This window comes from Pseudochaenichthys georgianus, chromosome 12, assembly GCF_902827115.2.
Source record: "Pseudochaenichthys georgianus chromosome 12, fPseGeo1.2, whole genome shotgun sequence".
Classification (NCBI taxonomy): Eukaryota; Metazoa; Chordata; class Actinopteri; order Perciformes; family Channichthyidae; genus Pseudochaenichthys; species Pseudochaenichthys georgianus.
Window position 1 is genome coordinate 24,121,333 of NC_047514.1, and position 25,983 is coordinate 24,147,315.

A 25,983-nucleotide genomic window follows, 5' to 3' on the forward strand; every position below is an offset into this window, starting at 1 on the left:
TAATATGAACCTACAAAAGTACATTTTAACTGATCTTGTAAAAAAATGCATAATAGGGCTTCTTTACCAGCAGTACTTGAGTAAATGTACTTTACTTTACACCACTGGTGTCTACCCATCAGAGGGTCAGTGGTTAGTCAACCCCAAAAATTGGTGTTGATGAAATGGCATGTCTACATTTTTTAAGTATATCTAAGTCGCTTTGGATAAAGGTGTTAGTTAAATGGCATGGAATATCAAAAATAAACACTTGTAGTATATAGACACAATAGATAAAGTATGTAGATGGATACGGTGCAGTCATGGTGGCACACACACATGTGGGCAGGCAGTCGGCGGGTTTCTTCTCCTCCTCGCTTCTCACTTTTCTCCCTTCAGTGAAAAGAGTTGCGGTGACATCTAAAGTACCCCTCCTAGGCCTTGAGCTAAATCTGTCAAAATGCTTTTCTCTCATGTGTTTTGAAGAGACTGGGTTGAATGTGTGCACTCACTATTGAAAGCCACGCTCACACTCACACAGAAGCCCAGCCTGGAACACTTCTCCAAAACAATTTTCTCCCCAGTAGGCATTGGAGAAAACTAAAACGTCCCCATAGCCTTATCTTCCACAGCCAATTCAGACATATTAGGAAAGTGCATGCATCAAGTATAAAAAGTTGCTACTTGCTAGTTTCTCTTAGTCAGTGGCTGTTTAAAGAGCGGACAAACAAACCTTATCTCAGTCCGTCACGTCCTCGTCCCGCTGATTGCCCCCGCTGACTGGATTGATTCTCAATTGTGCCTTAGCTCCTTGTCCAATCTCTCCCTGACTTTATCCCCCCCACACCTCCCCTCTCCTCTCAGATGCTAGCAGGGGCTCTAATTGGACAGGTATGTCTCTTGTGTTCCTCAGGTTGTGCTACAGGAGGACAGAGAGGTTGATGGAGCAGCAGGGAACACCCCGCTGATTGTCCAGGCACAGATTCTATCACAGCCCATTAGGGAAGCCGAGGGAATAGAATGAACTTGTTGCATTTGCTTTAATTTCATGAAAAAAAGCACAGCAATGAAATGGAGTTGTCCTCTCAGTGCTCAGCTAATGGGCTCGGACAGGCTGAGATTACAATCAAGTATGCAAGCCTGTTCTGCACTCTCACAAGTATACAGATCTGCACTGTAAACACGGTGACATAGTAAACACCGAGGCTCTATTTCCACTACCATGAAATTCCATTTAGACTTATCGAGGGTTGGCGCAAACCAGCCCCTCCTCCCCTTGGAGGATGCATGTTGAGTCGGATGAATCCATCCCCTCCGTCCGCTAATTAGCTGTCAACCGTGGAAATGTGGAATTATTAAAGAGCTCATTGAAATGCATGCGAATATGTGGCACTGTGTTGGACCCTGTCAGGTTGCACTGGCTGTAATAGCCTGAACATGAACAGACTAACTGGAGACATTTCTCCAAGGGGTCTGTATTCATGTCCTGGAGTCATAGTTGACATTACTATTATGTAACCAAGCTCACAGGGATATTGTATTCCCATAAGTCGATTTACACATTTCTTTAGAATACAATAGAACCGTGATGTGACGTATTGCATCTCATTAGATGCCATGTGTGTATGTTAGCAGTTACTGGCCTTGTCAGCTGTAAGAACTCATCGAACACAGCAAGACGTCATGTGGAGACACCAAGGTGTTAACACTGTGTGTTCACAGTGGTGGAAGGAGCACTCGGATATAGTAACACAACTAAAGTGTGAGTGTTGGGATCTAAATACAATTAAAGTACCCATCCTCTGTAATGGACCATTGCAAAACAATATATATTCAATTACTGGAATATGATTATTGGTGCATTAAGCTGTCTCTCAGGAATGGTAGAATTGGAGCTAATGAAGAAGAACAAATACTGCTGGAATTCTTAACTTACTCATTATATGTTTATTCATGAATCAAATCAAACCAAATGGACATAAAACAAATTGTGAAACAAAATACTATTTCATAAAAACAAAAGAATACCATAAAAGGTAGGACAGGAGTTCTGGAAGCCTGAACACAGCCCTAACTACAGTATAGGTGTTTAGCCTACTCTTGAATGTGGTTAATAGGTGATTCATATTGTGTGCCTGAAAATGTATTCTGTAATAACGAGTGTCATATTGAAGCACGTTTCTAAGAAGCGGACTGATCAGAACGAAACCCACAGGGAGGAACAACCTTCATTCTATAGTCTCAATGTCTGTGATGTGCCGAGCCCTGATCCACGGCCACCACGTCACTCATTGTCTCCTCACTTTCCCCCTCATTTACTTTCATTCTATTGCTTTTTCCATCAGCTCACGCTCTGCCGTCCCCTCATTGTGCGCCCCGTCTCCACGTGTCCTTCTATCATAGCTCATCCGTCTCTGGAAATCACTCACTGTCCTTTAAGTCTGTTTTTCACTATAGTCTCACCTCTATTTCTGTCCTCTCTCTATTTCATCCGGCACATATAGTTTTTTCTCTTGCCCTCTCAATCATCTCTCACGAGCAGGCGCTGAAGACAAATTAAATGCTAACACTTTAGCGCTTCTAGAGCGCCTTGCCTCCCGTGGGGTATAATCTGACGTTAATGTAGGCGTCACTCATCCTTACTGACTGATTGTAAGTGTTGAAATAGGCAGTTTAAATATTCTGACCTTTAACCTTTAATTAGAGAGGGGCGGTATATCACGTTGCATCGCTGCACTAAGCGAGAAGGAACACTATTATGAGAAGTTATAGGGAGTGTCTTTTTCTTTCTCTCGATTCGCTCCATTCCTTCTAAAACGTCCATCCGTCAGGGGAAGCATAGAAGTGAAAACAGAACAGCCACTAATCAATTCACCGCGCCTACGGGGACAGGTTTCTATTCACCGGCTTATTTCCACGGATGGAGAAAAAAGAGGTTTTAATTTGTTAGCTGTGATGCCAGCAGCAGCAGCAGCAGCAGCAGCAGCAGCAGCAGCAGCAGCAGCAGCAGCAGCAGCAGCAGCAGCAGCAGCAGCAGCAGCAGCAGCAGCTGCAGCAGCAGCAGCAGCAGCAGCAGCAGCAGCAGCAGCAGCAGCAGCTGCAGCAGCAGCAGCAGCAGCAGCAGCAGCAGCAGCAGCAATGATATCCAGACATGTTAAAAGGTGTGTGTCATGGTGTCGGTTGTATACTGCTCTGCCATCTTAGCTATCAACAGATCACAGTCCTTTGCCTCGCCTCGAGTCTTTCCCTCATGTTATGTTGAAGGCTCTGGTCTGGAGGGGATGCTAAATGCAGTTGAGGAAAAAACCAATATTCCTTCTGCACAGAGTCTGACTCATAGTTTTACATTGTTTAGAATGGTGCTTATGCTAATCTAACCATGCCCACACATCCACATATGGAGTGGATAATGGCTGAGGGGAGGAAACAGAATGAGAGTTTGATTGAGGAAGCAGCAGAGCCTCAGGTGCAGCAGTGACTCAGCCTCTTCACCTCAAAGCTCCCGCACACACTTCACTGATGGCAGGGAACACTTGGAAGTCATTTTCTGCCCATTGTCAGTGGTCTCACTTGAAGCACGCCATGTCATATCTATACATATCTATCATTATTATCACCACGCTCAGATCCATATGGATTGTGCGTAACTGCCATTGTTGATGATTACAAAGGCATTCCATTTTTATTTTTAATAATGTCAACTTATTATTATACAGTTGTTGCAGTCCAATACATTGGTAGACTTTGACCTCGGTAGCATCTTTGTATAGACTTTCCTTGCCTTGGATATGCTAACGTCTTTCAAACTCCATGTCCACATTTAAATGCAGTCCTTCTGTTATAAATGTGAAGATTTTAGAATTTGTTAGACTTTTGAAAGCTCCCTGCAGAGCCTCAGAAGAACTGAGTGTTCTTCCTTATCTTCTGTGTAGAAACTCTCCTTTTATTAGTGCTTGTTTTCCTCTAGCTGTTTCCCTACCGTCAGCAGCTAGTTTGAATGTTTAGCAGCTGGGAGTAACCATTTCCATTTCCATGAACATTCCAGTGAGCATAAACAGCACCCTCAAAACAATTGGAACATTCTAAATGCAAATTCCAGGCCCTGGAAAAGTTCTGGAAAACAATATTTGTCCCAAAGTTTTGGAAAAGTCATGAAAAATGTAACTAAAGTTGCATCAAATATAATTTATATTTTAGCTAATTGCCGAAATAGTAATACTATAATGATAATAAATACTGTATAGTAATGAAACGTAAAATGGCATTTATCTGACGAGGTGTTTTGCTGGTGAGAGATTTGAGTTGCTTCAGCGTGTAGAAGCTAGTAAGCCTATTGGATTTGTTTTAGATAGGCACAACATGTTTCATATGCAGACCTTATTTTCCTGTTCCATGTTCAAATAAACCGTTTTCAGTGGAACGCTGAGACAGAGTCATGTTGTTGGTCATGGAAAATTAGGTAAAGGTCATGGAGAAGTCATTGAAAATCATTGGTGAAAAAGTGTATGAACCCTGATACAGGTTTATGGATTTGTTTTTGTGCTAATCAATCAATCAATCAATCAATCAATCAATGTTTATTTATATAGCCCAATATCACAAATGTTACATTTGTCTCAGTGGACTTCACAGTTTGTACAGAATATCAGTATGATCCCTCTCCCAGGACGGACAGACGTGCAATAGATGCCGTGTCTAAATCGAAGAGATAATACATTTTACAGCGTAGGTAGAGCAAATGTTTGGAAAGACCAAATGTTAGGAAATGCATGTGTCTATAATAAGGAGATGAATCCACGAGGATGTAAACAATCTTGTGGGAGCCTTCAGGGAAGTAGTATGGTGAGAGTCAGGCAGGACCGAAGAGACCGGTTCAGCTACGACTCGAAGTCCAGGACTCAGATCCAGTGCTCAGGATAGAGGATCCAGGACACACGACCACAGCAACAGGATCAGCCTCGACTCCGGATCCCGGCGTAGATATGGACACAAAAAATAAATGTGGGGGAAACTGTGTTATTCGGAACATGAGAGTACACCGGTACAGACAGCCAGAAAGACGGAGTAAGGTGCCCCCCCCAACAGTCCAAGCTTATAGCAGCTAAACTAACGTGGCTACGTTAGGGATGTGCATCTGCATCACTGAGGCCGATGCAATGCGCATCTCGATACGTTGCCACGATACGATACATTAACGATACATTTGAAACACCACGCGATACGATTCACCCCTGTTGCGATTCAGTTCGATACGATTTGATTCAACATTATGCGATACGATGCGATGCGATACGATGCGATGCGATACGATGCGATACGATGTGATGCGATGCGATGCAAAATAATGATACTTCAATATGGTACGACAGAGGATCTTTGTTGTATTCCTTATATGCAGCAAATAAATTAACAAAAAAGTGCTTTACATATGTGGTTCTCTCTACTAGTACTGCGCATCCCATCATGCTGTTTCTTTGTTACCTTAACAAACTCTCCACAGTACAAGTGTATAACACCTCACAGTTAAACTATGTAAGGATGCATTGCCCATGATATGTGCAGATAACAGCTACCATAGAGCCATGCCCATACAGCTGCTGACTGATGTGCTTAACACTCATCCATAGGCTGACTCACCAGTGAGCAGAAAACACTGGTTTCTATGGGAACAATAAAGAATACAAATAACCTTTCACAAACAGCTATTTCATAACTGCTTACAGTGAGGAAGACATGTAAACTGTGATTGGCCGTCACAGGCTGCTGTGAACTAAACACCACTCTCTGACAGGAACACCTCTCTGAGTGATTTCACTCATGTCTAACTTTCAGGTTTCTCTTTTCAGCCGCAGACCCCATGTCGCCTCTTTATGTGCGTCGCTAAGTTCCTCGTACTACTTGTGTACTTAAAGCGGCACGGCGTCGTTTACAATCTGCGAGCGATTTTTCAAGTTGACCGTCTTTCTTGAACAATCCGAAGTGTTCCAAACGTTTGATTTGTAGGTATTTTTCGGTGCGCTGTGTTTCTCTTTCTCCTCGACGTCCATGTGTGTTGATATCTGAGACTCTCGGCCTCCGTAGTGAGAAGCAGAGATCAAAGGTCGTCTCTGCTGAGTGCTGATTGGATGAGGGGATATTATATGAATGAATCGTTTTTTTACCGATGCAAAGACGCTACGCAATCGATGCATCGCAAGTTCAACCCAAACTGTAGCCGATGTGCACTCTTTCAACCGGTGCACTCGCATCTTGAACGTTTATGCCGGTGCACCGAAGCGAATCGGTGAATCTTAACATCCCTAGTCTACGTACTACCCTTAGGATAGGTTGAGGGAAAGGGTAGCGAGTAAGAAGTAGGAAACAGGTGGAGAGGCACGCAGGGAGAAAGGTCCCCACTGGAACCTGAATTGGTGAGAGGTAAGGAGTAGGTCAGTGACTACGTTCCACACTCCCCGGCCGGGATAGGCCTCTCTGCCACCTGTTACCCTCTAGTAGAACCTCGAGAGGTCAGAGAGGGGAAAGGTTTTGGATAAAGTTTTAAATATAAGATCTAAGTTTTTAGGATTTAAGTGAAAGAGTAAGAACTCAAATGTATAGGTGAAGAGGCACAACGTATCTACGTTACATGTCCCTTTCTAGGGGAATGACGGAAGGTGACTGTTGCACAGTGGAAACATGCCTGCCAACATGTTACAACTTAAAGAAACATATGTTTTACTCTCTGTATTTTATAGCACTTTTATATATTGTTCCTTTCCTTAAGTCTATTGTATGTTGCATTGTTAGAGGAGCCTGACAAAACTACGCCGTAGCTGTTTTGCATCTGACACAAAAAAGTGCCTCTAAATGTTCTCGAATGTGTATATGAAAGACTGCATTTAAAGGCATCATATGTAATATACATTTTTATTATACATGAAAACAGCTAACTTGAAATATAACATTGTGTACATTTAAATGTATTCACTATGATCAGTTGTCCAGTTTGAACACACTAAACTGAAGTGATGTCTGAACACAGACTTGTCGCTGACGCAGCAGAGACCCTCCCCTGGTTGACGACCCCTGTATTCTGACATCGCGGCTCTTTGTCCTCTCCCAGAGTTTCACCGATGGCAGGTGTTGTTCATCAGGATGCAGTGGCTGCTCGGTTATCAGCTGGCAGGCTGTCTGCAAGTCACTCTCTAATTATGCCTTTACCACTGTTGCCCTGGGCGACCTCTTCACGCTGTAGGTGGTAATTATACAGGTGTGTTAATGGCATGACTGGGACTGAGGGAGGTCTGATCACGGTGTGTGTTCCAGCCCTCCCTGTGAGGTGTGTGTGCCAGTGAAGGTCTCAGTGCTGCAGCCATGTCTCTGAGGTTACATTATGAGTGTGTTCAGACTGTTGACGCTGCTATGCTGTGCTATTTTAATAAAACAAGCTACACCTGACTGAGCCGAAATGCTTTCTAGTTTAGTTACCTCTCCAGCATGCTGAGTTGTACATGTCTTCGTGCTGAAGCTACTCCATCAACTCTTTTCTTCACCCTCTTCATCCAAAGACCTTCGTTCATCCTCTTCATCCTCTTCATCCTCCTGAGCTCTTTCTCAGCAGTGAATGATTTGAAAATAAAGCAGAAACAAAAAAATGAAATGTTCTAATCTTTTTCTATCTAAAAACTCGCCACAGCCTGCCGTCTCTGCACGACATCTCATTCGTTCTTATTCCCTCGCTCTTAATGCCGGCCACAGTTGCCATGGAGACGGCGAGGTGCTTGGGGGAGTGTGATTGCAGATGTGAGAAGAAGTAAACACCCAGACAGAGAAAGGGATGACAGAACAACAAATAAAGGGTATAAAAACACAGATGTTTGAGCGCTGTAATTTGTTAAATGTTGACATAATTACCGCAGTGGGAAACAATCCCTAATTTCTGCATAAATGTGTCCTATCGGCTAATTATGTGTATGCTCTTTGGGAATCACCTATTGAGCGCTGCAGGGATAAGTCCTGTGCCGGGAAATGAGTCAGCCTTTCAGCTTCCAGGCTCCCTCGTCTCCAAGCCAATGTTTCTTTGAGTGAGTTTTGGTTACATGTAAATGCCTGCAATAAGGCTCGTGGTTTGTTCTAGTTAACCCACTTTTCAAGTTTCTTTCTACGTGTCAAATACGTCACGTTACGAAATGTCTAACGCGTTTAGGTTTCGTAAAATAGCTGGTTGCTAATAGGGGATTCAATGAGACTACAAAACATCATCAAGCTGAACGTTTGCCGCCTTTAGCTTAGCGGTCGTGATGAAGCCATGTGACCGTGATGTTTGTCGATAGCGTTGCGTTATCTCTTTAATTCTAGGGATTGCATTTATGCTGAAACACTAGTGTACATATGAGGAGATTATCCTGGTGACAAAACCTGTAGCGTGTGTTCACCAAGGATCTTATTTTCTCCAAACTTCCTTTTCATTTATTTTCAAGGAAACCTTGCCATGCCAACTTTAGGGTCATCTTAGAAAAAAGCATGACCACTACACCACTCTTTTGTCAAGAGGTTATTGAATGTGTTTGCATTGTCTCTTTGTATCTCGGGAATACATTGTGTTGGACATTGTCCTCCGGGCTGTCAACATCACCCTGATGTGACGATCTATACTCATGTATTACTCATGTACTGTTCATGACACCCTGGATTTAGGACATGGATCACAATGTCAGTATTAATAAGTCCTCCCAAAGTAGCAGAGACTCGCTTTGTTGACTGTACGTGTCTCTCTCCACCAGGGCTTCCTCAGTCGCCGGCTGAAGGGCTCCATAAAGCGCACCAAGAGCCAACCCAAACTGGACCGAAACTCCAGCTTCAGACACATCCTGCCTGGCTTCAGGAGCGTTGACAATGACAGGTACGGTGTGTGTGTGGGGGTGTCGGTGTGTGTGTCGGTGTGTGTGCCGGTGTGTGTGCCGGTGTGTGCTGGATTTCTTGTCTTTTCTGGTACCTCTCTGTCTCTGCCTGACAGCTGGTTATTCAGGTCGCTGTTGACATTTGCGTGTTGTTTTGTTGGTGAAAACAAGTGAGTCCTGACTCTCCCGTCTGTCACTTGTACCGTGTTCTCCCTCTGTGGGCTTTTTGTAATACAGGAGGAATCTCATGTCCTCTGTCGTTCCATGCCATGGCACATTTGATTATTAGGAGAGTTGTTGCTAGAGTGTGTATGCTGAATTATGAATGTATTTGCATTGCCATAAGGGCTTGGGAATAAAAACCTGATATATGCAGATCGCAACAAAGCAGCTCATCAAGTCACAAACCTTTGTCAACAAGGAAAGTTTGTCACCTGAAGCATCCCTAATAAAGCGTGCAAGCACAGCAGCAAACTGCTTGTGCTTTCCTCACGGTGATAAACATATGCCATATGCTGTTTTATAGCAAGGGCTATGGTGCCATGAGGTACCTTAGACTTACCCAAGATATAAGATCAAATAAACCTTTTTACAAGTAAGGATTCATACAATCTATTAAAATAGATGATTTTTCTTGAGCTCAAACAGCTGTTGGCCTTTTTTTAGGTTTTTCATTCTACTGAATGTGAAGGAGTAAGCTTACAGGAACACGTCACCCGCAAAATTACCACATTTGTAATAAGTAATTCGCCTCGTTACTTGAATTTGTGAAGCATTTTTTATCCGTGAATTCCTCCATGTAATCTAAAAACAGATACAGGTTTTGTATATTGAAGTAATTGGGAGGAATGTTTAAAGGAATGGTCCACTCATTAGATAATTAATCAAAACTTCAGTATTTAGTGAAACATTATGTTTAAACCATACCCTGAAGAAATCAGCGATATTCCCCGGTAAATAATGATTTTATAGCTCTTTTTTATCAAAACTTGTATATTCCGTCTGGCCGCCGCCATTTTTGCCATTTTCAGTAGTCACGTGATGGTCGTGACGTCATCCATGCGTTCACTTTGTCAACACACGGAAACATGGGGAGTATTTGAGTTCGGACTCGTCAGCAGAGGAAGAAGTTTTGACCAATGTGAAGAGATTGGATGGGGGAATTCAGCCATACATATCAGTATGACAATACGACACCCTCTGTCCTTAGACCCTCACATCGTACAAGGAAAAACTTCCAGAGAAAACCCACAGTTTAAAGGGAACATGGGAGAAACCTCAGGGAGAGCAGCAGAGGAGGGATCCCTCTCCCAGGACGGACAGACGTGCAATAGATGCCGTGTGTAAATTGAAAAGATAATACATTTGCAACATAGGTAGTCCAAATGTTTGGAAATGCATGTGGGTATAATGGGAAGATGATATAAGATACTATATGTATGCATGTAGTACCACCCTTGCTAGCGATTCCCTCTCTAGTTTAGCATACTCAGCTTCGTTGTCCCTGGCCATAGAATCACGATGTTATGGGGCCGGGAAAATACACACTAGCCGGTACTACGCTATATGGAAAGGCCACCAAAAACTGTCCTGGCCTGGACGCTAAAGGACGTTAAAACGGGGCTAGCCGCTGCAATGGAAATGCGCTATAACATACCTTATTCTTACTCCGAGCACTACTTCTGCTCCTCCGTGGCTTCACACTTGCAGAGGGCGATTTCTCAACTGGCCGAACTGGTGTCCTGGTCGGTGATGACACCAGAAAGACCGATGGTACTGCATCTCCATTAAGTAATGGTTGTTCCATAAATCCCATGTTATGTTTTATCATACTCTCAGAGTAGTCGTCCGGAAATTTGAAATGTTCGCTGCATACATGAGCCTGTAAATCTCTCGGTTCGGGCCGGCCACATTTCGCTGCCTCCGAATGTACTTCTTATGCTTACCTTTTGGCAACAGATGGAACCGAGCATTCCGTGGATTGTTCCTATCAGAATTGTGGCAATATTTCGCGATACAGTGAGGCATATTTGAAGAGAGAAACTACAGTAAATAACATGGAGATCAACGTGTCTTCGAAAACCAAACGCATGGTTTACGTCACGTCCGGGAAATGGCGGCGCCCACAGTGTTGATGTTATTTCGGTATATAATCAGTTTAAAATCACTGATAATGTCATCGGATTAAAAAAAAAAAAAAAGACTGGCAGAGACTGGTCTGTTTTATCGGATGATAATTATTTAAAAATGAGTGTCATGAGCATACCATTCCTTTAACAACTGGTCTTCAACCTTCCAAAGTTTTCCCACACCACGCCTCTCCTCCGCTGCCCTCACCGGCTTCCGGTAACTGCTAGAATCCACTTCAAAACGATGGTACTTGCGTACCATGCTGCAAATGGATCTGACCCTTCCTACATCCAGGACATGGTTAAACCGTACACCCCGGCACGTGCACTCCGCTCTGCATCAACCAAACGGCTCGCTGCACCCTCGCTGCGAGGGGGACCCAAGTTCCCATCAGCAGAAACACGTGGGTTTGCTATCCTGGCTCCAAAATGGTGGAATGAGCTCCCCATTGACATCAGGACAGCAGATAGCTTACACACCTTCTGGCGCAGACTGAAAACTCATCTCTTTCGACTCCACCTCGAGCGATAGAACTATTAACAGAGCACTTATATACTAATAAAGGACTGGCTTATCTAAAGCCAGTTGAGCAGCACTTGAAATGCTTGGCTCTATGAAGCCTGATGTACTTATATGATTCAGTTTTCTTCAAGGTTGTGTCTTCCTGGTCGAATGCACTTATTGTAAGTCACTTTGGATAAAAGCGTCAGCTAAATGTAATGTAATGTAACGACAGCAAATCTAAATCAGAGCATCTGTTTTTTCAAGTCTCAGAAGTACAGTATTATCTTATAAATCCACTCGTTTGCTCACTACTGCCTAGACAATGCATTTGTGTTATAAATGTTGCTATTTAAAACACTTGCCATGTTCTTTAACAATCCTCAGAAAAGTGTGGAGCACGCATAACCTTTCTTGATGTAGTCATGCTGTTTTTAAGACTTTTCCATAACGTTCCTTTAGGAGTTAAAAGCGTGTATGATGAGTAGAGTTGTGAACCGAAACTCGGCTCCAGATGAGGACCGATAAGAAAATGCCGGGTACCCATACAAAAAATAGACGTTCGGTTCTGCTTAACGGTTCCTAAACGCGGTAGACCCTGTATTCCACGGGGTCCGTCTGCGCCGCGGTGACCCGGTGGAATACAGGGTAAGGGCGGACTGGCCATCTGTGTGTTCTGGAGAATCACAGAACGGCTCGGTACGCTAACGGACGGCACCGCGTTTAATTTTTTAAAACGGCATCATGTACGTTGCGGCCCACAGTTGCCCCGCAGCGAGGCTCCCCCCGCCCTCCCGTAGACATTTCACGAGCTCAGTCACTTCATAACACCAAAGATGGGTCGCGGTAAACGCTCTGAAGTGATGCTCCACTAAAGAAGAAAAAGACAAGGCACAGTGTAATGCCTGTTAATAGCTCGCCACAGGCATAGCTCCGTTAAAATAAAGCACAGCTATTTGTATTGCATGTATATCTTTTATTTGTAAAAATGTCAGTTACTGTAAAGCTTAAAAGAATAAAGATATTTTTGTTATCTAAACGTTTGACCTCTTTCTTTTACAATTTTGGAATCGAAACGGGGAATCGATAACAACCGGAATCGATAACAACCGGAATCGATAACAACCGGAATCGATAACAACCGGAATCGATAACAACCGGAATCGGAATCGATAACAACCGGAATCGATAACAACCGGAATCGATAAGCAGAACCGGAATCGGATTCGATACACTTCAAACGATACCCATCCCTAATGATGAGTCATTTATGTATAATATCGTTATTTTGAGGGTGAATTATTCCTTTTTAAGAAAACATTTGAGGTTAGTAATAGTGACTTCATTTATATTTGAAATATGAAGTGCCCAGCTTATAAAGTTGCCTCTTATCATTTCTATCAGTCCCGCCTTCTCTGGTCTCCGTCTGAACTCAACAGATCGATGTTAGCCCTCGCGTCCACAGCGCTGCCCCTGAGATGGTGTTTTGCTTCAGGCTTTGGTAATTGCCCATTTCTGATAACCTCTCCTGATGTCCTCAGCAGTTCAGCCACTTGGCAAACATTTGGCCTGGCTTGATGACGTCCGTTAGTTCTCCGGACCTGTGATCGCACGGTTGTTGAAATGTTTTGATGGTGTTCCCATGCATGCAAAGTAACAGCTATATCTCCCAGCGCCTTGGAGTAAAGCCAACGTGTCCATCTGTGGACATTAATGAATGGAGGTGCTGCTTTTGAAAAGATGTTCTGCAGCTTTTGTTCTCAAAACTCCGAGCCGAGTTCTGCCTCTCTTCGTATTTTTAATGAGGCATTACCATCACTGTCAAACTCTCACAAGGGAACACTAGCGCTTGTTCAGTGTGGAACTGAGCGAGCTGGCTCTCTGGTGCAAGGGAACAAAATGAGCTCATCTGTCCTCTCTTTGTCCCGCTGTCTTCTCTCATTCCCTTTCCTACTTCCACCCAGTTCTATAATGCCTCTATTTTTCTAACCCCGCTTCCTTCTATCCATTTCAAACTCATCACTCTCCTATTCCGACCTCGTTGTCCCCCTTCCTTTTCTCTGTTCTTACAACAGTAGTGAGGATGTGCTAACCTATCAGCACGTATGTGTTTCCCTCGGATCAAGAATGACAAAGGAAGCTAATAAGACAGGGAATTGGACTACAGGAGGTCTTTTATCTCAGCTGACTCCGATACGCTCTCCATTAGAGCTGCACAAGCCATTGGAGCTAGTAATACAATGATTGTCTTGCTGTTTGTTTCTAGCAAATGTATCATTCCTAAGTGATCGTAAGTTAATGAAATAGTTGTTTATGCTTTTATACGGAAATATTATCTTTTTTTCTTTTACCATTTTATGGAAATCCACAGATCAAGATAGGTGAAACCAGTTTATACCTTTTTGAAAGTATTTAAATATACAACATAATTATTGCCTGCAAATAAATGTTTGTATTACTTATTAACTGCATACCATTTGCTATCTGGTGCCTCAGCCGCAGTCATCTGTTTGAGTTTGTGTGTTCAATGAAAGCTCATTTGCGGTATGATTCTAAACATTTTGTATCTATGTTTTTCACATTCTCATTTTGTCAAATGATATCATCATGGTATAGATTTCTACAAGAGGATCTGTAACAAACAGATTCTCCCACACCACGCCGCTCCGCCGCTGCCTTCACTGGCTTCCGGTAACTGCTAGAATTCACTTTGAGACAATGATACTTGCGTACCATGCTGCGAATGGATCTGGCCCTTCCTACATCCAGGACATGGTTAAACCGTACACCCCAGCACGTGCACTCCGCTGTGCATCAGCCAAACGACTCGCTGCACCCTCGCTGCGAGGGGGACCCAAGTTCCCATCAGCAGAAACACGTGGGTTTGCTATCCTGGCTCCAAAATGGTGGAATGAGCTCCCCATTGACATCAGGACAGCAGATAGCTTAGACACCTTCCGGGGGAGACTGAAAACTCATCTCTTTCGACTCCACCTCGAGCGAGAGAACTATTAACAAAGCACTTATATACTAATAAAGGACTGGCTTATCTACAGCCAGTTGAGTAGCACTTGAAATGCTTGGCTCTATGAAGCCTGATGTACTTATGATTCAGTTTTCTTCAAGGTTGTGTCTTCCTGGTCGAATGCACTTATTGTAAGTCGCTTTGGATAGAAGCGTCGGCTAAATGCAATGTAATGTAAAAACAAGTATTTTTCCTAAGTCTGTAGAATACTGTTTGTCTTCAACAACTCAATACATTATTTAGGTGTTTTCTAAAATTACACCTTTATCCAAATATTCCACGTACCGTGATTTAGATATTGCACGAGTCACATTTCTGTGAAATATCAATTAAATATGCAGCTGTCGTCTCCATACACATATCCTCATGTAGCGAAGAGAGCCTACACTCCTATAGCTCCTTATATGGCCACGGACGGATATAGTAGCACATGCACGCTTGTTTGCTCATGTTTCTGTGGAAGAAAGCATGAAAGAGTGTTAGATTGAGAGACTAATGTGCTACGAGAGGAGTCGGTGTCAGCCCGCGAGCAGCCTCCCAACAGAAGAAGAAGAGGGGAGAGATGATGAGACGTGGAGAGATGGAGATGGGAGGGGGGGGGGGTGGGAATCCTACAGCCTGTAAACTCACCGGTGTGCAGCCATGACTGTGAGATGAATGTATGCTGGGAACATTTAGTATTCACTCATCAGAGAGTTATGTACAATATTTCAGCATGAATATTATTTGTATTAGTTAGAATAATCATAACATATTCTCTTATTAGATTTTGCAGTATTTGCACGTTTTAATATCATACGACACATTTCCCGTGAGCGTGTTGGGCCATGCAGCCTGAGGAGGCCTCAGGAGAGCGACCTGCGGATGAGCAGCAGCTGGACTACTAAATGAAATATTCATCTGTGGTAACAGAGGCTGGACACTCGCTGATTGGCTAAGCAGAAACACAGCAGCGTGTGGGCGCACACCGACACTGTACAACACCAGCAAATTACTGTTATTATTTCGCCTAAAGGAATTGCATCTATTTATACTTTATTACACTCCTCAGAATACAGTCAGGATATGTGTTGATGTGAATACCAACTGGAGATAGTGAGACGCTGCACAGCTTCGTCTCAGCTGCCACCGTGGCAGTGGAGGTAATTATTTGGGCAACAGACTGTGGTCCAGGTTTCCATCCAGATGTGATACGCTGCTAATGAAAGTCACAGTACCTCACATAATTGCCAGGGCTTCTCATTACTGTACTGATGGAACCGAGGGTAGTACAGACATGAAGATGCAGTACCAGAACTTTTATGGAAGCTTTTTAACCTGTGATCGGAATACCCTTAATGTGGGTACAAATCACATTCTTAATGCCACTCACTAGTGTTTCATGCGATGGTCTGGTGTTGTGTTGTGCGGTGACCGGATCTAACCATACCGTATGTCTCTTGCTGCTCCTTACACGTTGTACCTGTATCAGATATCATCTGACCCTCACCAGCTCCGGTGCCCTCATCTGATGGACACCGACCTTTACCGGCCTCTGTGGACACACTGGACACTATCATAGCTGCTGCAACATATTGGCTTTTAGATTCTTTACCAACAGCAGAGTGCCTTGGATGGACACAGTGGGACATTCAAACTGTTGTAGTTTATCAGGTGCAACTATTTCCTTGGCCCATCTACATATACTGTGACATTGTATAGAAGACAAAGATTTGAGGAAGTACATACACTGAAAAAACTGAAACTTTGAATTTAATGAAATAAATGCCAAAAGATTTCAAATAACTGTATTAGTTTAGTTAAAAGCAATAATATTACATTTTAATAAAAAATCATATGTTCAACTTAATGTTATTGCTTTCATCTAACCAAATACAGTTATGTGAAATGTGTTGACATAATACATTTAATGCAAGTTAACGTATCAGTGTTTTTAATGTATTTAATCACTCACATAGGACATTTAAAAAATAGCTTAAAGGTCCCATGTCGTGCTTTTCCGGTTATGACCCGTCCCCTTGTGTTATGAAGGTTGTTCTGCATGTAAACGCTCTGCAGAGTCACACACCCTCAAAGTGCACCCTGTAGGGCAGGGGTGTCAAACTCAATTTCATTGCGGGCCACATTCGCATAAAGGTTGCACTCAAAGGGCCGGTTGTAACTATAATATATAATATATATATATAAAATAATGTATTATATTACATTATTGCCTCTGAATTGGATTATTATCAGATAGGATAATAACTTAGTAATTAACTACGTCTGAAAGCAGAAGTCCAGAGCAAATAATTGCAAGTCTCTTCAGTGCGCATGTCACAAAACGAGATGCATTGTGGGACATGTAGTTTATGGGCATATTATATTATAAACGTATTATATTATTTGCAAGCTCTTGCGGGCCACATAAAATGAAGTCGCGGGCCGGATTTGGCCCCCGGGCCTTGAGTTTGAGACCCCTGCTGTAGGGAGTAAAACTCTAACACAGAGAAGACCTGTCTGTGCTGCCCCAGAACGCCCAAATGGACCAATCCGTGGAGCACCTCACACACCAGGAAGGATCCCTTGGCTAACAGGGAGTCCCCATTGACTTGCAGAGAGCTCCCTGGTTGGTAATAGACGAGTTGGGATCTCGGAGAAATGCTCTCCGCAGCAGACCCATTCTCACAGCGTTATAAACCTTTTTCTTACTCAATATCAAGCCACACTTATTGTTTTACTTCGGCTGTGAGTGTTTGTGTGTGCTCAGGATGAGTTTAGCTTGTTCTCGCTGTATCGCCGACCCGGAAACCTGTCCACTCCTCGCAGCAGCGAGCCTCCCAACATCCCAACTAGGGATGCTCCGATCGCCAATTTTGGGGCCGAATCAGTATCGGCCGATACCGATCGCCGATCCGATCGAGTGGGCGGGGCCTAAATGGAAGATTTAAACATCACTTTAAATCTTCCATTTAAAGTGATGTTTAAAACTCAGTTAATGGGGCTCATTCACTGGAGCTTCCACTTAATTATTACATTCAAATTATGTACATTATTCAAGTTAACATTCACTTTGGAGAATAACACGGGAGAAATGAGCGGAAGCGCTCTCTCTCCCTCTCTCTCTCTCTCCCTCTCTCTCTCCCTCTCCTGACAGCCTGTCAGTATCTCATGCAGCTCACTGATCCAGTAATGAGTGACCCGACAGTGAAGAATAAATATATGTATAACTAGTTTAGCTTGTTCCAGAGGTAGATAAAATAGCTAAGTGCGTTAGGTCTAGCTCTTGTGTGTTGCTCCGCTCACCGGTCCGTCACAGCGGGCGGAGCTGCAGGATTTCTGCTTCACACACGTTGCATTCCGCTATTTTACTGTCTTTTTCGGACACCTTAAAATACTGCTAGACCGGTGAAGCCATGTTGGCGAGCTTGTTTTGCCGCGCACAGAGAAAAGTGTCATGTATTTTGCGTCATGCGATCGGCTCTCGCGATCGGCATGTTTAGAGAGCACCGATTGATCGCTGGAGTGTGAGTATCGGCCGATCTCGATCGGTGACCGATCAATTTAAATCTATTCTAGTAGACCTCAACAATGGAAATATGATCAGTAGAAATGGCCATGTCATGGGACCTTTAAATATACGTTGTGTGTTTCCACAACAAACTTAGCTATAGCTGGCCCCTTTTAATTATCATCCAACAGTTTCCTATAAAGGCACAATTGCCGGATTAAATAAACATTATCAAGGTCTGTGATCGGTTCACTTTCCTCTCGCTGCTGCTGCTGCTTTCCTTCCTGTTGCATCATGCCAGATGTCGACGGTCACTGCAATTCAGGGTCATTTATACAGTATCATTAAATATTCAAGCTATCAGTGATTCACTGCCTGCCTGTGTGTTTTAGCTGAACTTGTAACACTCTGCTCCCTCTTCAACATCTTGTTTTCTTTATAAATACATGCATGCTTCACACTCACATGTTCTCACTGGGGTGCAGGGATACTGTAGTTTGCCCCGGGGTTTGCAAAATGACCAGAGGCCAGGAGCTTGTAAATAAACAATTGTTAGTCAAATGTATTAGATAAAAGGGGGAAAAACATGAAGAGGCACTTTACTCATCTCTATATTTTACAATAACTTATAAATTAACTTATTTTTTGACAAGGCATCAGGCCTACAGTATATGAGAGATGAATCAGATATGTTTTATAACATTTAAAAAAAGTGTATACATTATTAAACATAGTAGATCATCGTTCAACATGCCATCACTCAATCTTGGAATTATTCACAAACATAAACCATAAACATAAACCCCTAGGGACATCATTAATAGCATATTCAAGCTCTTTTTGTGTGAACTAAACATGTAAGGTCTCAGAAGTGTCCTTATTTCTGCATCAGATGTTCTCCTCTTATGGAAAAAGTTGTTTTCCCCTGTCATTTGTTGCAACAAAGTTTCCCCAAATCCTTTTTGACGAGGTTGCAGGTGACTTGCTGTCTATCCTGCTTCTTTACTTTGTAATAGGAAGAAGTCTTTGTGCTGATGTTGTGGCCCCAGTGGTGGTAGATCAGAAAATAACTGATTGGCATTTTCAGTCTGTAATCGTGTGCGTGTGACCAATGACTCGTGCTTTCTGATGCAGCGGCTGCGTCTCTTGCACAGCAGGAAAGCTGTTTGCCATCACTCACAGACATTAGCAGATGGATCAAATGGCTGCAGCGATTTATAACACCCGTATGTCTATTGCTGTTTCACTTATCTCAAACAATACGCTTTCATTGTGTGTGCATCACACAGAATGCTGCCTGCTGAGAGGTCGTATAGATGCATGCTGGGAGAGGAAGCTGAACACATTAATGAAGTCTACAAATGGATGCACAAAAATGAAATATATATTTAAATGTCTACAACTAAGACAACGACAGCTATTACAAAACACAGAGAATTGACATTATCCTGAAAGAGGATTTGAAACGACCGAGGGCAGGATTCTTAATCTTCAATACTTTTGTTTAAGTTCTATGGGCTGCAGATAACAAATGATACAATTGAAATATAAAGCCTTTTTTTCCAAATAAGATCTTATAAAGACGCGACATCTTTACATTCACAAAAATTATTTTAACCGTTTGTCAATTCTAAAGAAATGTGGTTTCATTTTAATAATACTTTTAACAGACAAAACGCTTTTTCAAACAACTTCAAAGAGGACCTCTGTGTCCTTTACGAAGCTATGACCAATTCCTGATATGAGAATAGCATTCGTAAACATTTTAAAGGAACCTATGAGATAATAGGAGCTTTTTGTAACCATTTGTATTGGATTGAGTGTTTTTGTATCTATTTAAAAAAACAGATTTAGACAAATGTGTTTGGAGGGTTAGGTTTTGCTTACTTGATCTATTTCAGCGAAGGTAATGAAGCCGTGGTATCAGCGTGTGTGTCGTAAGAAGCTTTCCCCTTAGCTCCGAAAGGCTGCCTGTCACATAATTCAAGAGCCCTCGATACAAACCCCCTGTCATTTTTCATAACGCTGCGCCAATGGGTGCCATGGCAATTGTATCAGGAGGGGGTGTTAGAGTGTGTGTGTGAGAAAAGCGCAGTGAGGGAGGGAGAGACACATCCACCCATAAATCCAATAAAGTGATGCCATTTAGAGTTATTAAATTCTGTAAACATTCCCCAGGTGGTTCAACTGTAATATCAACATTATTTTCTTTTGCTCCCGCTTCTCTTCCTCTCTGCTTCTCACTCTCTTACCCGCATTCACTTTTGGCTCTGCCAGCATACCAACGTCTATTCAAGGGTCCTATTATGATCATGTCCACTTATACCTGTATGTAGTGTTTCCATGCTTTAATGTTCACAAAGCTCTTTATCTTTCTCCTGTGCTGCAGCACCTCTTTTCACCCTCTGGCTGCATCTCACTTTGTTAAATGGATTCCTTGCGTCCCTCACTTGCGTCGTTTCCCTCCGACTAGTCCCCCCCTCCAGGGAAGCACGGAGGGACGCAAGGAAACCACGAGAAGCAGGAAATGAGTCTTAAGGGCAATGGGACGTCCTTTCCTCCGGAGCGTCACGTGAAGCAACGTCCGTTTGTGATGACGCCGCACAGCTGATCGTCTGACAGCAGCCAGATCAGTGCATGCGCTGCATCGTCCAATCAGTGAGCGATACACAGTAAGGGGGCGGGGCAAGTGTCTGAGGATTTCACCGGAGGATGGTCTGGTAGTTCGTCGATTATCACTCATCCGTTATCGCTCCTCGATCCTCGGTCCTCCGGCAAAAATAAGGCCACTGGGACGCTACTCAAGATGGCGCAGACAAATCAACTTCCGGTGAGACCGAGACCGAGGAGCGAGGAAATGAAAAATAACCGAAGTGAGACGCACCCTCTGTCTGAAACCAGAGCCCAGTCTGCTCTGATTGGTTAGCTGGCCTGCTCTGTTATGATTGGTCAAACGCTTAGAGATGTCCCACCCCTTAGCTTGTCATGTACCATAGACGCATTCACACCGCAGTACTTTTCCCACAAAGGTTCATCAGAACTTAGTTCATGAGAAACCTTTAGTTCTCATGAGCAGATCGCGTTCACACCGGAATAAGTCCCTGGGGGTGGATTAGGCAAATGAAGCCGCTGACGTCACTTCTTCTTCTTCTGCTTTGGGTTTACTGGCAGGCCGCAAACAACTTCGTTTGTCTCAAGTTAGTCTCTCTGCGTTTGTGCACTGGGCTAATGCTAATAATGCTAATAATGCTAATGCGAGGATAATAAAATGGCGGCTTCACAAAACTTTTTGGGAGTTTTACGGGGCGTGGTTTGCAATCCGCCCAGCCAATCAGAAATAGGAACCTTTTTCTCCCACGAAAGTCCCTGCTCTCTAGCAGGGACGGAAAAGGGGGTAAAAAGGTTCTGATGAACTCATTTTAGTTCCGGCTCTTTTTGTTGTGAACGCGGCATTTCAGAACTAAAGTGGGAAAAGTACTGCGGTGTGGCAGCGTGGCTATTGTGTTGGAGCGCTGACGAAAAGAGGCACGAGTGTAACATCGTGATGTGCGGTTTTTTCCTAAGTAAACAAAGGAGTCTCGTGGAGGCTTTGGGGTTTGAGTCGTTGCAGACCATTTACATGCACACAAACCTATAACACACTACAGGAAATGGAAAACCACTAAACATAATATGGCCTTTTTAACTCTTAATAATATCCCCTGCTTCTCCTCACATTTCACTTTCTCCTCTTCTCTTGCTGTTACTTTCTTTTGCCTTTGCTTTGCTGTCAATCACTCCTTTACTCCGGTCTTATTGTGTCCTCATGCTAATACTAATGTTCAGAGCTGCAGATCACTGGTGGATTTCTGCTACATTAAACTCAGCCCTGTCCCTAAACCCCCTCCTCTCCTCTCTCTGCCCCCTCTCATGCAATCCGTGCCACTGCAGCAACATCCTTGTGCCTCCACTTGTTCACATGTGTCATCATTGTGTTGATCCCCAAACTGTTGTCTCTACTCATGTATGGGGAAAGTCACTCGTGTACTTGTTGTTCATCCTCCATCTTGTTTGTTGCAGTCAAACCATCAATCCCACTTCCCTTATGCTGAAGGTCACATGCGTGTTGATCACGTACACACTTCACACACAAGCATAGACACTTGGATACAAATACAGACACTCGCATTTCATTTAGAGAAGTGACTCGTTTTGATATCAAATCATTAATGTATTCATTCACTGCATAATGTTCTCACATATTGTTTCAGTTTCCTTTGGTTATGACTATCGGTAGCAATACGTACACACACAGTTAGGGCTTCCAGAAAAGTAATGCCCCTCAGTAGTGCAATCACATTTCCAGTTACAGATTGTTTTGGGCAATCGGAGGCAAACCAACAGCGTTGCTTTCATTATGTTCGTTGCAGCCGTATAATCAGGCTGAGGAATTCTGTATCTTTCCGTGTTTGGCACTCCCCTCTCGCCGTCTCATCTGTGATGCCTCAGCATGATGTGGTGCAGATGAAACGGGGCTCTCTGGGTAATAATGTGTGGTTCTGAGCAGGTCTCACCCACCACTGTGCATTGTTCAGCTCTATCCCGCGCAGACTCGGATAGCAGCAGCGCCTAATGACTCTAATGTGTCTGCGTGTATTAGGCTTCATGGCGTTATCCCTCTCCATTCTGAATCATCATTTGTTAATTCAACTATGATGCTGTGTTGTTGAGGTGCTTAGGAAGAGGTAGGTGTTTTGAAAAGGTTAATGTGCCCTGCTTTGATAAACAGAGGACTCTTCATTTGCGTCAAGGACACATCATTCAGTTTGAAGCTCGAGTGCTCTGGCTGAGTGTGTGTGTGTGTGTGTGTGTGTGTGTTTACCTCTCTCAATGTTGTTACCAGTTTGACAGAGATAACCAGCACAGTTCTAACACATTGATGTGAGGTTAAGTCAGGTCTGTCAAACAGATTCCCCAAAGTAGCTTAAGTACATTAACTAAGTCCTCTGAAGCCGATTGGTGTTGTTGTTGTTGTTTGTTGTTCAAAGCCTCTCTTGGGCAAGAACATCAGAATCAACTAAAGTGAAAAAGCTTCTCTCAAAGACTCGGTGAGGAGATGCTTGTGAGTGTTTGAAGGTCAACACAAGACTTTGTTTTAGTGTTAATATCTTCAATATCTCTACACGTCTTGTGATAAGTAGTGTATGTAATCAAAACTTCATAAGAGTCTATTAATGCTAACATAAAGAATACATTCAGCGACTGAGAAGTTGACACATGGCACAGCTGAGTGGCCACTTGCAGATTATTCATGTACATATGTACGGCAATACATCCTTGTTTGTAGACTGAAGAAATTGATGCACTTATCTGCATCTTATCTTTCAAGAGAATTACAGATGTTTTCCAATCGAGCTAACTGCTTTAAAATCAGCCCTTCAAAAAGCTTTGCAACACGAGCTCCTATTTCTGTATGACAAGCTCATGACAACGTTTTTCAATTATATTTCAACTGTCGTCGGTTCCACGTCTTATGTCAGCACTGATTAAACACCTTTTGCTCTTTATTTAAGATAAGAATAGATGTACTTTATTTATCTGCAATTGGAGAAAGCAGCAGCAGCATACACTAAGTATGGCACATCATTTGAAATAAAAAGAGTAGAAAATAAACAATTATACAATATAAACATCTCAAAATAGAAGATACAAGAGAACGAAAACAGTTGAAATTGACCCTGAAGATAGAAATCTGTCAAATGAAACCTACTTAAGTTAAGAGAAGTATGCTTCCCTCCTCCCCTCAGTCAGTGGGTGAGATGTACATTGGACCAAATGATGTTTCCTGTGATCTGAGAAGCTGTGCTGTATAGTACCTCTGATCACTTTACTGCCTCCATAATGTGCAGCACAATCCTCCCTGCATTAGTAGTGCTGCTGACACCTGTCCAGCTGGTACTGTGGGGGGGGGGGGGGGATGTTTAACCCTGCTGGGCCTTCTGTGAGCCCGGCCAAGGGTCTCCTCTCTTTCATTCCCTCCCGGGGTAATGAGCTGTAATGGATAGGGCCTGGAGCGTGACAGGAATACCGAGGTATCCATCAAAGAACTGGACCCTGCCATCCTTTAAAGGATGCTCAGTACGCATGCAAACACTAATTCATTCCTCTCTTTAATCCACCCCAGGCATAAGCTTTCAGTTATTTATCATGTGCACATATAAGAGCTATACAACAACTTTATCGCCTTCTCATAGCATCTTTTGACTGTGTTCCTTCATTTCAACTAAATGTAAACTATAGAAACACAGGCAGACTGTATGAAAAACCATAAGAATAGACATTAAGTGTATGGTAAACTAAAGAAATAGATGTATGGTAAACTAAATAAATAGATGTATGGTAAACTAAAGAAATAGATGTATGGTAAATGAGTAAACAGGCACCTGTGTTGATCATTTGTTGTTGTAATAATAATAATTCCTTACATTTATTATAGCGCTTTTTCAATGACTCAAAGCGCTTTACATATACACACATTACACACATATCATACATGCAATGGTCACTGTGGACAATACCCACAGGAGCAAGTTCAGGTGAAGTGTCTTGCCCAAGGACACAGCGGCTTTACAGACGCAGCAGCGGCGGGTTTCACCCCTTGATCTGATGATCAAGGGGTGCTGGGGAATTCCAGTTCGAAACCCGCTCCCGCCGCGCACTGCGCCACACCGTCCATCTTCACGCCTCGAGGTCATCGAGGCGCTTTTACAAGTACACATTGGTATTATACATGTACTGTGGACAATACCCACAGGAGCAAATCCGGGTGAAGTGTCTTGCCCAAGGACACAACGGCCTGACGCAGTGGCGGCGGGAGCGGGTTTCGAACTGGAATTCCCCAGCACCCCCCCTTGATCTGATGATCGGATGCACAGACCACTGCGCCACCCGTCCCAGTGCTACCACAGGGTGGTGCAGTGACGTGTCCTGAAACCCGGAAGTGAGTTAGCATTTCACCACTTCCTGTTCCCTGGTCTCAGAGCCAATGGGATCTCTCCATAGGATTTGGGGAAATAGCTGGAACTAAGGTCTGTGGTTGAGACACATTGAAGAGACGGATCACGTTTTGTTCTACGACATCAAATCCATCAGCAGTGACCCCGCTGGTGATTTCTGAAGAGTGTACGTGTCTGAAAAACGATGGTTGTTACCAAGTAGTGTTGCACGGTGTACCGATACTTGAAAGGTACCGCGATACCCTGCCGTTAAAAACGGTACGATTCCTCCGTTTAATTAGTATCGGTACTTTAAGAATGACGGGGAAAAGTACTCCTGTGAAAAAGCGCCGTTTTAATAAGAGCCGTGTGTGTTCAGCGCTCTGCTTCCACTCCCTGCACTGCAGCTGTGCCTGCAGTCCCGCTCCTCTCAAGCACGTTCTAAGTCCCTCCCCTCTCTCTCGTGCATGCGGCCACGCGCTAGCTGCCAGAGCATGTGAGAAAACAAGAAGCATGGCCTCTGCGCCTCGGCTTGTTGACAAAAAAGACGCCAGAAGTCTGTGAACGGGCCGTTCAGGTGTTCAGAGCAGAGCTCCCTGTCGGAGCGGCAGAGGGTGATGTGCACTGAAAAGTTTTTCTGTCGCAATATTATCGTTGAGCAAATGTAACTAGCAAACTAGCATCACTATCTGCTAACGTTAGCTTTAGCCTTCGTTTTCTATTAGTTTTTTTCATAGGCTATAAACGGAGGTGGTATAAGTATATATCTTGTACTTGAGTAAAAGTAGAAGTACCCAGGTCTTGTACTTGAGTTAAAGTAGAAGTACCAGAATGTAGGAACAATCCTGCAATCAAAATGTTCCTCAAATAAAAGTACAAAAGTATTATCATCAAAATATAGTTAAAGTAGCGAAGTACTCAGGTCTTGTACTAGAAGCACCAGAGTGTAGGAATACTCTGTTACAGTAAAAGTACTGCATTCAAAATGTTCCTCAAGTAAAAGTA

The 25,983-nt window shown here is 43.3% G+C and overlaps 1 protein-coding gene across 7 annotated transcripts in view; it reads left to right on the forward strand.

Moving 5' to 3' along the window:
* LOC117455833 (disabled homolog 2-interacting protein-like) overlaps positions 1-25,983 on the forward strand; it is a 207,373-nt gene that overhangs the window by 110,530 nt on the left and 70,860 nt on the right. For all 7 annotated transcript variants that reach the window (XM_034095420.2, XM_034095421.2, XM_034095428.2 and 4 more), the window contains exon 3: positions 8,742-8,860. In XM_034095420.2, the coding sequence (XP_033951311.1) occupies positions 8,742-8,860 (119 nt within the window). The remainder of the gene's footprint in view (positions 1-8,741; positions 8,861-25,983) is intronic.